At 49.9% G+C, this 12,021-nt stretch overlaps 6 protein-coding genes across 6 annotated transcripts; 4 read left to right on the forward strand and 2 right to left on the reverse strand.

Moving 5' to 3' along the window:
* Positions 1-321: 321 nt before the first annotated feature.
* On the forward strand, positions 322-2,105 carry N7477_009638 (putative oxidoreductase, FAD-binding; the record flags this gene model as incomplete). Its single annotated transcript, XM_056971299.1, has 2 exons — positions 322-577; positions 622-2,105. The coding sequence occupies 2 exons, from the start codon at positions 322-324 to the stop codon at positions 2,103-2,105; spliced, it is 1,740 nt and encodes a 579-aa protein (XP_056818278.1).
* A 207-nt stretch (positions 2,106-2,312) lies between these two features.
* On the forward strand, positions 2,313-3,171 carry N7477_009639 (uncharacterized protein; the record flags this gene model as incomplete). The annotated part of the gene is made up of 2 exons (XM_056971300.1): positions 2,313-2,474; positions 2,542-3,171. 2 exons carry the CDS (start codon positions 2,313-2,315, stop codon positions 3,169-3,171), a joined length of 792 nt encoding a protein of 263 aa, XP_056818279.1.
* Positions 3,172-3,568: 397 nt separating this feature from the next.
* On the reverse strand, positions 3,569-5,075 carry N7477_009640 (mannose-1-phosphate guanylyltransferase; the record flags this gene model as incomplete). The annotated part of the gene is made up of 4 exons (XM_056971301.1): positions 3,569-3,595; positions 3,650-4,825; positions 4,903-4,959; positions 5,016-5,075. The coding sequence occupies 4 exons, from the start codon at positions 5,073-5,075 to the stop codon at positions 3,569-3,571; spliced, it is 1,320 nt and encodes a 439-aa protein (XP_056818280.1).
* A 284-nt stretch (positions 5,076-5,359) lies between these two features.
* On the reverse strand, positions 5,360-6,418 carry N7477_009641 (uncharacterized protein; the record flags this gene model as incomplete). Its single annotated transcript, XM_056971302.1, has 2 exons — positions 5,360-5,826; positions 5,869-6,418. 2 exons carry the CDS (start codon positions 6,416-6,418, stop codon positions 5,360-5,362), a joined length of 1,017 nt encoding a protein of 338 aa, XP_056818281.1.
* A 691-nt stretch (positions 6,419-7,109) lies between these two features.
* N7477_009642 (uncharacterized protein) lies at positions 7,110-8,456 on the forward strand (the record flags this gene model as incomplete). Its single annotated transcript, XM_056971303.1, has 2 exons — positions 7,110-8,058; positions 8,113-8,456. The coding sequence occupies 2 exons, from the start codon at positions 7,110-7,112 to the stop codon at positions 8,454-8,456; spliced, it is 1,293 nt and encodes a 430-aa protein (XP_056818282.1).
* An 851-nt stretch (positions 8,457-9,307) lies between these two features.
* Positions 9,308-11,120, forward strand: N7477_009643 (uncharacterized protein; the record flags this gene model as incomplete). The annotated part of the gene is made up of 3 exons (XM_056971304.1): positions 9,308-10,286; positions 10,349-10,671; positions 10,737-11,120. The coding sequence occupies 3 exons, from the start codon at positions 9,308-9,310 to the stop codon at positions 11,118-11,120; spliced, it is 1,686 nt and encodes a 561-aa protein (XP_056818283.1).
* Positions 11,121-12,021: the final 901 nt, after the last annotated feature.

Below are 12,021 nucleotides of genomic sequence, written 5' to 3' on the forward strand. Positions count from 1 at the left end.
TACCCGATCCTTGCTATCATCGGTGCAGTGGAACCCCCGCGCCTAAGCACGCAAAACGTCATGGGTGCGGGGAAAGAAAAGCTCATGATTGATGAAATGCTAGCATCGTTACTGTGTTGGAAATCGGAAATGTTTCGAAGTATATTCGAGGCGTTGACTTTAATTTCATCTCGATAAAGCTGAATGGGAAGTTGATTTGAAATTATCGGGAGTCATCAAACGTGGATTAATAATAGACTGTTGATGGCGCCGTCATGGAATCACCCCCAGCATTCATTTCTTAACGGATCATCACTCAGTCGAGAAGCAACAGTAGGCACAATGACTTCGATTATAGCAGGGACAGTTCCTTGGCATGATGGCGAAGAGAGGATGCACCGATTGATGCGAGTTCCTGATATGGACAACCCCGCTGTGCCATATCTCAGCGCCAACGGAGGCTATTTCTTGACACAGGCTCCCCTGATTGCAGTGGGAACAGTGGACTCCCAAGGGCGGCCCTGGACTTCAATATGGGGCGGCAAAAAAGGGTTTCGCTGGGCCCATTGCCGAATCCACAATCGGGCTCAAGACAGCGGTGGACAGCACATACGACCCTGTAGTCAAAGCATTACTCGGCAGCCAGGCCATCGATGAAAGAGGGAGCTCCAAGGCAATCGCCTGGAAACATGGTCTCCGGACTCGCGATTGATCTAGAGCATCGACGACGATGGAAGCTTTTTGGTAGAATGGTAGCGGGATCTCTGGACGAGGAACTGGGACAAGTACAGTTGGCTGTCCACATCGACGAGAGCCTCGGAAATTGCCCCAAATACCTGAACAAAAAGCACGTCGTGCCTGTGCGCCCAAGTCCAACCTTGAAATCCGACTCACCACAGCTTCCAGCAACAGCGATAGAGCTGCTGTCCCGCGCGGACACCATCTTCGTATCCTCGAGGCATGGCACATCAGATATGGATACAAATATTCGCGGCGGACCTCCTGGATTCGTTCGACTGGAGTCTAACAATGGCCATGCAGTTCTTATTTATCCAGAATACTCAGGGAATCGACTGTATCAGACTCTCGGAAACCTGCAGACAACGCCTTTAGCCGGTTACGTGGTTCCAGACTTTGAGACTGGAGATGTCCTGTATCTCACAGGACGCGCTGAAGTGTTGGTTGGACAAGATGCTGCGGCCGTTCTTTCACGATCAAATCTTGCAGTCCGCGTCACTGTCGCAGCGGCATTCTTCGTGGACAAGGGACTGGCCTTTCGAGGCCACCCCGGTGAACCATCCCCATATAATCCTGCCGTGCGATACCTCTCGACAGAGAAGAGTTTTCCGAACGAGGTAGAGAAAGGCGCAGAGACGTCTGCGACGCTGATCAAGAAGGAAACAATAACACCCAAAATTTCCCGATTCAGGTTTCGCTACAACAGTCCCAAGCCAATCTCCTGGACTCCCGGTCAATATGCGACACTATCCTTCCAGGACGAGTTAGACATGGGCTACAGCCATATGCGTGACGATGATCCAGCAAGCCTAAACGATGACTTCGTCCGCACATTCACTGTATCCTCATATCCAGACCGTGGCCTTGCCAGCAATGAATTTGAGATGACGATCCGTCGCCACGGAAATGTCACCAACCATCTCTTCCGCACGAACGAGCGAGCGGGCCTCGAAGTCCCACTGAAAGGATTTGGTGGCAATTTCCACATCGCGACCCACACTGGGTCCATCGTACCATTCGTTGCGGGGGGCATAGGAATCACACCCCTGCTTGCCCAGCTCCCGGATCTCGATATTGCTCAGTTGCGCCTGTTCTGGTCGGTTTCAATCACTGATATAGGCTTGGTAGACGATACGTTTCATCGGTGGCCCGAGCTACCACGATCCACAGTTATCTTTGTCACGAGTCTGGACCCAAATAGCCATCCAACCAAGTTGGACACGCTTCATCTATCTGGGGCACGGGTTGTGCGACGCAGAATGCAAGCGGGAGATTTGGACCCGTTGCTGTCTGAAACGTGGTATCTGTGCGCCGGCAATGCATTGAAGCAGATGGTGGTGGGGTGGCTCGAAGAAAAGCACGTAATTTATGAAGATTTCAACTATTAAAAATGCAGCTAGCTCATGAGTTAGCTCATCTCGATTGTTGGAGTGTGTTAATACTTGAAAATAAAAGTGACCCCAGCAACGCCACGCAACGATAAAAATAGGCGTGACGCAGGCCTTAACGTGTCAAGTGGAGCGCCGATCTTGTTTACATCAAAAAACCATCGCAGGGGCAGCCTTCTCCCTCCACAATTCACTGACAACTACACAATGCGCTCCAAATCAGTGAAGCCCTCTGCATATCCGGCCCTGCCATTTCATGGTATCCGAGTCCTCATCTTTCTCTCTTCTCTCGTGACCGCCATCATTCTCGCCGTGTTTATCTACCATCTCCACGCCGACGGATACAAACTACCCTTTGCCTTCTTGATCGTGAGCCCACCTCCCCCCCCAACCCCGATATCATTTTCCAAGTGCTAAATAAAAGTAACCAACCCAGCTCCTTATCGCCTCCCTTCTCTCCTTGCTAAATGTCATCTTCACATCCCTCGTCAACTGCGCCTGCGGGCTCTCCACCAAACTCTCCATCATGCTCAACACGCTCCTCCTCCTCATATGGCTTCTCGCCCTCGCCCTCCTAAGCTACAACATGGCCCACACGATCCTCACCTCCTGTAGCACAACCTACTGGGGTAACAAGACCGGCATCTCCATCTGCCGCAGCTACAAAGCCCTCTTCAGCTTCACCGTGACCGGCACCGCTTCCACGCTCGCCGCGCTTTGGCTCGATGTCATTGTCCGCCGCCGCGCAAATCGTCTCGGCGCCTACGACCCCATGGGCAGTATGGCGGCGGTCGGCGAGGATCCAGCGGATATTAAAATGGCGGATCGCAATTGGTCGGGTTCGGCTGTGGCGTACGATGCTGTTCCGCCGCCGATGTCGGGTGCGCAGGGTAGGCCGTATGATCATTCATTGGAGTATGGGCATGCGGGGGATGCCGCGCAGTATTACGATTCGGCGCCGGCGAGAAGTCGGCGAGGAGAACCGAGGGTGAAGTTTGGTTCGGAGAACGCTGGGTACCCGGCGCAGACTCATCAGACTGGATATGATTCTGGCATGTATCGTTGATTTGAGCGTTGGAGAATATGATTTTTGATGATTTATTTGGATCTTCGTTCTGGATGTGCTACATAGCGGTTGCAGTTCTCATGATCATTTATGGGTTTGTTTACGATTTACTGTTTAGTGTGTGCGTGCTGTTTTGGGTTCCCGAGGTTGAAAATGGAGTATGAGACATGCGGCGTTGTGGAAACTTATGATTTGGGAATAGATCGATGGTTGATCGGGATGGATTTCTCTAATGACTCCTCGATCTACTTGCACTCTAGAACAGAAAAAGCTGAGAAGTAAATGACCATCCAATAGCAGACAAGAATAGAAGACAGCATTATGACGCTCGATATTGACAAGATGGCGGGAGGATGTGGTATTTTTTGAAGCAAGAACCAAAGTCCAAGACTGGCATTTACATGATAACTTCGTTGGCGACGTCCTAGATTGAAATCGGATTAGTTGAGGATGAAGTTGAAGACGCAATGGTACATACCCGTTTGAGCTCCTTGTAGGGGAGGCAGACACAATTCTGAACGCGAACCTCATCGCCAACGCCGCACTCCTTACCCAGAATCGTAATGCTCTGAACCTTGACACCCTGTTTGATGATGCTGGTGGAGTGGCTGGTGATGGGGATCGGAGTACCCTCCACACGGGCCCAGGCACCTACTCGACTGCTCCAGCCGATGATGGAGTGCATGACACAGGCATCGTGGCGGATCTCTACATCCTCGAGGACGATTGAATCCTTGATACGAACACCCGCTCCAACGACGGCACGGGGGCCAATGGAAACATTGGGGCCCAGCTTGGCAGTGGGATCGACCTGAGCAGTAGGGTGGATATAAACCGGGGGAACGATCGTGGCGGAGGGTGCCATGAGCTCATCAGACTCGGCCTGGAAGGCCTTCTGGAGGTAAAGGGCGTTGGCAGGTACAGCTGAGCCAGCGGTCTTGATCTGGCGCCAGAAGTCCTTCGTCTCGTGGACGAAGAATCGGTTGCTGTCAGCCAGGTCGGAGAGAATGTCCTGCTCGAGGCGGAGAACTTCGCTCTTCTCGGCATCCTCGTCATCGCCGGTCGCGACGAAGGAGGACTCGAGGTTATCGGAAGAGGGGTAGGAAAGCATGCGTGGGCGGATAGTACGGCGCTTGATGGCGCTGCGAATGGCGGGGAAGATGCACTCGGTAGCGAACAGGTACACGCCGCAGTTGATCAGGTTAGAAATATGCGATTCGGGCTTCTCGACGTAGTGAAGCACGCGCTTGGTGTGCGAGTCCGACACAATGCATCCGAAGTTGGTAGCAGCGTCATTGTCGACGCGAGTTCCCAGAATCACCGCCTCTGCGTCCTTCTCCTCGAACAGACGCAGCATCTCGCCCAGAGGGAACGAGCAGCAGACGTCTGCGTTCAGCACAAAGCAGCGCTCAGGCTTACCCTTGAGGATCGCATCACGGAAGTGGTACAGGCCACCTGCGGTGCCCAACGCTGTGTATTCTCGCAGGTATTGAATGCGGAACTGGGGAAACTCCTTTGCGGCATCCTTGATGAAATCCCGCAGAACAGTCTCGTCATAGTATCCGACCAAAAGAACTTCGCGCACGTCGGGGACCTTGGCGAGAGCCTTGAGGCAGTGGTGGATAATAGGGTGGCCGGCGACTTCAAACAGGGGCTAAAAGTGGGGGTCCCAAGTTAGATGCACGTTGTCGCAAGGGATCCGTGGGTATTAATCGCTCAGAGAATACACACCTTGGGCACATCAAGCGACAATGGACGGAATCGAGTGCCTCGCGAGGGACCTCCCACCTGTTGACCGGTCAGTTTGTGTACAAATACAGCAGGGCGATCATTGCGTCAATCACCAAGATCACAGCCTTGGTGGAGGCCTGGTTGGGGTTTCCCGGCACTGGGACCTGGAGCATAATGAATTGAGAGAGTCGTAAGAAAGAGGGACCTTGAAGTTCAAGTGGCAGAAGAGAAACACAAAAGGTGGCCGAATCCAGCGTCTCGAGCTCCGAGCGCCAAGACTGACGCTTGCGGGTGGGGGTCGCTCACCTGACACAAATCATGAACTATACATTCACTATTTACGAAAATAGTGTGGAGACCTTCGGGATGTCCTACTGAAATTGATTTTGGATAACTATAATTCGATACGATCCGAAGCCCCTAGGCGAACCAACCTTACTATCATGTGAATAGTACCTCAATCGCGAGGCGGGAGCTCTGGAGGGGTAAAGAGGTCTTTCAAACCTCCCCAGCTCTCTTCGCTATACTCTTCCTGCACTTTCTGACACGTCTTCAATCCCCAATCTGTGACACCAACCATATAACAACTCTCAAACATAAAAGCCATGCTTCCAGCCCCGACCTTGACTGGAACGAGTTCTTGGTTGCTAGCCTTGTCAAATGCCTCCGCATCTGGCCCATGGCTACTCATGCAGTTGTGAAGACTTGCCCCAGCAGCTTGGAACCCACCCGAACCAGCCCCCTTCGCAATATAAGATCCCTCAATGAGACCCATAAACTCGCTCATGCAGTTTCGGTGGTACGATGGTGGCCGAAAAGTGTCCTCGCCGACTAACCATCGAGGAGGGAAGATAACAAAGTCAGCAATGGCTGTACCGGGGTGAGCATTTGAGTTGGCCGTAAGGACAGTATTTAGCGAAGGATCTGGGTGGTCGTATGAGATGGTTCCGATAGTATTGAATCAACCCAAGTCGTACTTGTACGGGTAGTATCTCCCCTCCCAAGCCACGACATCAAATGGAGTATGACCCTGTTTACTAGTAAACAACTGCCCACAAAACTTGTTCACCACCGTCCAGGTTGTCTTTGAGTCGTGCGTATATGCCGCAACGGGAATCTGGAAGTCGCGGGCGTTGGCCAGGCAGTTCGACCCAATGGGGCCGAGTTCGGGTAGTTGGAAGTGTCCATTGAAAAGTTCAAGGATGTATCCGCGGATAGGGTCGTCGTTGACAAGTTTGACACGATACCTGATTCCGCGTGGAATCACGCAAATCTCGTTGGGGCGTACCAGAAGCCGGCCCATCTCAGTCTCGATATCCAGCGCGCCGGTTTGGGGTACAATGAGCATATCACCATCAGAATCGTACATTGCAGTTTTCTCGTTCATGGATTTTGTGGCACCGTAGATATAGTAGGCCACGCCGTTCTTCAAAGCTGGGTCGCCCGATCCTGCGACCATGTGAAGACCTTCGATCCAATCCACATCCGCGTGGATGTCAAATGGATCCCATCGCATTTGATTGGGTATTTGGTTGAATTCGGTTTTGAGTCTGTTCCCCGATGGAATTGGCTCAAAGGATGAATGAGCAGCAGATGGAATGATGCGGTAAACCCATGTTTGCTGGTTCTCCCACCGAGGTGCTGTGAATGCGGTGCCTGATATCTTTTTCGGCGTAGAGACCGTATGGGCACTTCTGGGGAGAGTTTTGCCCAATTGGGAGTGCTCCTTTGATTGCTTCTGTTCTATCTTATTGTAAGTAATTTGACGATCTGGGAGATATGACGTCACTTACTCTAGATTTGCTGCGAACCCCGTTTGATACTCGTATCTCTCGGGAATGGGGAATTTGGTGACCGGCATTGTCTCCTGCTACTCTTGGGACGTGAGAACTTGATATGAAAGTGTGTATAGTTGAACATCAATCTAAAATCTGATAGTGCTTAAGTATTTTGAATAATTCACCGATAGTTTATTCAGCCCCCAATTACAACCGGGGGAAATATGGCGGATCATCCGCCGGATGTGCCCTTTTGACGATCATCGGATGAACCGATGCGGGACTACGTAGAACTTCATATCCAGGTGGAGGCATTGCTTAGAAATGTTATTTCGTTGTATAATATAGAATAGAGCTGTTATTAGTATTTCTGTACTGTTTTCAGGTGTTCGACAAATACCATAACCTCAACTCCTTCAATCGATCAAAATGAGTACTGCAAGCTGGCTCGAAATTCCTTCGGGATCCCACTTCTCACTGGCAAATATCCCATTCGGTATCATCACAACGCCTGCCTCAGCTGAGCCTCACGCTGCAATCGCCATTGGAGACCACGTTCTTGATCTATATACCTTCGCGGTTAACAGCGGCTTTGCAGCCCTACAGAATTTCACCCCGGAGCACGCGAAGCTTTTCTCCCAGCCAACATTGAATGATTTTGCTGCTACTGGACAAGGATTCCATCGTTACATTAGAGGATATCTCCAAAATGTCTTCGCACTCAACACGACCGTCCCTCAGGTTCTCAAGGACAGCAATACTGCGAGAGAGGCTGCATTGTTCCACAAAAAGGATGTCAAAGTCTATATTCCCATGAAGATTGCGGGATACACAGATTTCTTCGCTGGAAGAAACCACGCCTACAACTGCGGCTGTATCTTCCGAGACCCCCAAAAGGCGCTTCAGCCAAACTACCTCCACCTCCCCGTTGGCTACAGCTCGAGGGCATCCTCTGTTGTGGTATCTGGAACACCCATTAGACGGCCTCTGGGCCAATATTTGGCAAACAAAATGGATACTGCGTCCCAGTTTGGGCCATGCAGGAGACTTGATATCGAGCTCGAACTGGGAGCACTTTTGTGCAGAGGCAACGAAATGGGAGAGCCAATTCCAGTTGATAAAGCCGAAGAGTACATCTTCGGCTTTGTTATTTTGAACGACTGGTCAGCCAGGGACATCCAGGCCTGGGAAGCCGTGCCTTTGGGTCCCTTTAACGCGAAGAATTTTGCGTCCAGCATCAGCCCCTGGGTTATCTTGAAAGATGCCATCGAGGGATTCCATGCTAAAGGTATCCCCAATGAAACCCAGCTGCATCCATATCTGCAAGAATCACGCCTGAATAATGTCTATGACATCAACCTGGAAGTGGAAATCAAAAGTAAGTCTCCAGCGCTTGAACTAGTATAGCAATCGACTGACGGGTAGTTCCAAGCTGCCGATGGGAAGGTTGCAACTTTTGCGCGCACCAACGGCAAGAACCTTGTTTTCTCATTTGCGCAAATGTTGGCACATCACACAATTGGTGGCTGTCCCATGCAAGTAGGTGATCTTATTGGATCAGGCACTATCAGTGGCACCGAGCCTGGAAGTCTTGGTTCATTCCTCGAAGCTTCTGCTGGGGGTACTCGTACCTTTGAGCTTGAAAATGGCATTCAACGAACGTTTCTACAGGATGGAGATACTATCTCCATCCGGGCTTGGTGTGGCAAGGATGGCTCCCCGCTGGTGGGGTTCGGAGAGTGTGAAGGAACGATCAAGCCAGCCCCAACGCTGTAGAGCTATGTGTTATTGACGTGCATACGAAGAATACACTTTCAGGTCTTTGATGTTATGAAGATGTTCCAATGTCTTTTAGAATTAGATAATGTCATTCTTTGAGAAAGATCGCTGCAATTTCACAGGACAATCATCGCGTGTAATGTGCCTTAGTTATATCTCCCAACAGCGTCCACACATATGTAAAATGTCAATCTACAGTTAAATCATATCGTACATCCTGTCTTCCAATCTTGATTTATTTTCTCTGTTTCTATGGTGCCTAATCCATAGGAATGCCACTATTGAAGATAGATACCAAGAGCTATGACGCACTCACTGTTACCGACCAAGACGAAGAAGAATTCGTGTATCATTAATAGGGCAACTAAACTAAAGAAGAAGAAGAAGAGAGAAAAAGAGAAACAAATATCTACGAAATAAAACCACTTCTATCCTAAATTAGGTTAGACCTATAGCGCCTTCCAGATTATATCCCCCTTAGGCCTAAAGGTAGTCATGCGTCACACTCACCTCACAAACATAAGCTGTCAAAACTATAATCAGGCCGAAAAGCGAAGAAGAAAGTTATCAACTATCGATGTCATCTCTGGAAGACCGAACTAAGCACACAAAATACTGAAGTCAATCAATTTTGTCGTCCTCGTCGGGTACTTCGTCGGATGTGCCGCCGGGTGTGCCGCCGGGTGTGCCGGTTGAGCACTCGGTAAATTAAACACCATTCGATCGTCAGCTCCATGATGTCTACATGTCTTTCCATCAATTACTAGTGGAAATTGAAACAGGTAGTACTTAAAACAGCAAAAGCAACCATCTGGAATCAATACAATGAGTTCCGAAGAAATTGAATCATGGATATCTTCAACCCTATTTCCCCTTCCGGTGATCTTGTACTTCCACCACAGTTGAGCCGACTTTTAGGCTCAACCTGGATCACCTTAGTCCTCTGTGCACTAGTCGTGTTATTGGTGCTTTATCACCTTGACACCACCGATGTGCCATATATTCGCGGTCTCGCCTCAGCTCCTGGGGTACCTATATTCGGAAACCTTATCCAATTAGGCGTCGAACACCCCAAGCGCCTCGCCGAGCTTGCTAAGAAACATGGACCGGTCTACCAGATCAGACTAGGAAATCGAGTACGTTGGCCCTCCCCAAATATCATTATCCTTATACTGATTTCTGTCGAGCGATTCGTTGTGGCAAACAGCTTTGAGACTGTGAAGGAACTCTGGATCAAGAACCAGTCCAATCTCATATCTCGACCTAAGCTACATACATTTCACAATGTGTTGTCAGGATCCGAGGCCTTTACCATTGGTACTTCACCGTGGGACGACTCCTGCAAGCGTCGCAGAAAGGCCGCCGCGACAGCAGTGAACCGACCATCCGTTGCTTCATATATGCCTTTGATTGATCTAGAGTCGCTCGTGAGCATTAGGGAACTTGTCAACCAGGTTCGTGGAAAGAAGGACCAGGTTGACCTGAACCCATATGCTCTGTTCCAGCGTCTTGCGCTGAACCTTAGCCTGACGCTTGGCTATGGCTTCCGTATTGATGGAGACTCTGGAGACGAGTTGTTGACTGAAATTGTGAATGTTGAGCGCGGTATTAGTACTCTTCGCAGTACAAGTAACAATTGGCAAGACTTTGTCCCCATGCTGAGGATTCTTCCTAAAGGAAATGATATAGCTGCGGATTTGCGGGTTCGCCGTGATAAATATCTCGAGTTTCTTCTGAAGAGGCTTAAGGATCACATAGCCCAGGGAACTGACAAGCCTTGTATCACTGGAAACATTATCAAGGATCCAGAATACAAACTAGACCATGGTAAGATGGAAGTTTTTGGGGGACTGAAGTGCTAAAAAACATCACGCTGACTGAATTATCAGCGGAAATCAAGTCAATTTGCCTAACAATGATTGCTGGTGGCCTTGATACAACTCCAGCGTGCATTCAATTTGGTACTGCCATGCTATCTGGCCCCCAAGGCCCAGAATTGCAGAAGAAGCTGCTGGATGAAATCAAAACAGTGTATCCGCACAACGATGCGTGGCAGAAATGTCTTGTGGAAGAGAAACTCGAGTATATGTCCGCATTCTGCAAAGAAGTTCTCCGATTCTGGACAGTTATTCCCATGTCTCTTCCACGCGTCAGTGTCAAGGATATGGATTACAAAGGCTCGTTAATACCCGCTGGCACAACTTTCCTGATGGTACGCACAATAACTTCGTCCATACCAAAAGCTATAAGCTTGAATATCCGCTGACTCGAACCTAGAATGCCTGGGCGGCCGACTACGACACCGACCATTACGAATCACCTCAAACATTCGCCCCTGAACGCTTCATCGACATGGCCGAGGGATCGGGAACTCTACATTTCGCATTTGGAGCCGGCTCCCGGATGTGTACAGGCTCGCACTTGGCGATGCGGGAGATGTATGTCACGTTCGCGCGTCTAGTAATCGCCCTTGAGGTTCTCCCTGCAAAGGATCCATCTCGAAGGCCCATTTTGTCAGGCCCACTCGAGGCTAATGCCAACCCCTCGGGATTGTCTATTGAGCCTAAGGACTTCGATCTTGGTTTCAAAATTAGAGACGAGAAATTACTGGACTCATGGATTGAGCAGTCTGAAAAGGCTACAATGCATCTACTTGCCTGAGAGGTTGAGATAATGAGTTTTCAATTTGGGTCAATGGAGACCAAACGGACTACTTAGGTAGAGATAGTAGAATGGTTTTAAGAGAAGCTCTGAGACTTTGTAAAATGAGGATTGATTTTAAGGGCTCACCTTCAAGTACGTAGTTATCAAAGGAATGTAACTTGAGAATCCTATGCTTTATAACATCCCAGGCAAACTTAAAGTCCCCGTAAAAGCCCGGTTGGAGCTTCAACCGTCCCCGAACCTCAACGCTTTGGGGGCCGGTAGAAAAAGTGTGGGGCGAGTATGTGGGGCCCCGCACTTCTCCAACCCCCCCCCCCCTTCTCTCTTGTTCTACCTAATTCCCTTCGCACTTTACTGCCTATAAGACAAATCAAGCAACATGCACGGACACGTGAGACCGAAGCGATTGAGAGCCCTCCAGGCATGCGAGCTATGCCGCGCGAGAAAGAACCGTTGCGATGAGGAGCAACCTTGCTCCTACTGCGTTGGTGAGTCGCAAATCATGAGCATCCGCTTCATTTCTTGGTACCATTAGCCAACCATAGCAGGCAGAACGTGACCTTGAGTGTGTGTATTCCAGGACAAGTCGCGTGAGAAAACGGACCAAGCCGTATGTCTTTGACCCCCACCGAGATTTCAAATCCAGCGCATTACTGACATCAATGGGTCAAGATCTGTGGAGCCAAATCAAAACACAGCCAGTGAGGTCAATCAAAGTTCCGAATCTATAATGGACAATGTCCAGATCCCCTCGGATACCAGGCCTTGGGTGGTAAATGTGATTCCTTTCGACGAGACTGGAGTATCGTCCACACCTGATCCAGTGACCAGTGGTATCACCAGAGCTCGGGGAGGGGCCCAATTACCACTCGTTTTGTCATCCGCTCAGCCACAGGTG

Source organism: Penicillium maclennaniae, assembly GCF_028827695.1.
Source record: "Penicillium maclennaniae strain IBT 15551 chromosome Unknown utg000008l:1.0-3552695.0:1.0-3555053.0, whole genome shotgun sequence".
In the NCBI taxonomy this organism is placed as follows: Eukaryota; Fungi; Ascomycota; class Eurotiomycetes; order Eurotiales; family Aspergillaceae; genus Penicillium; species Penicillium maclennaniae.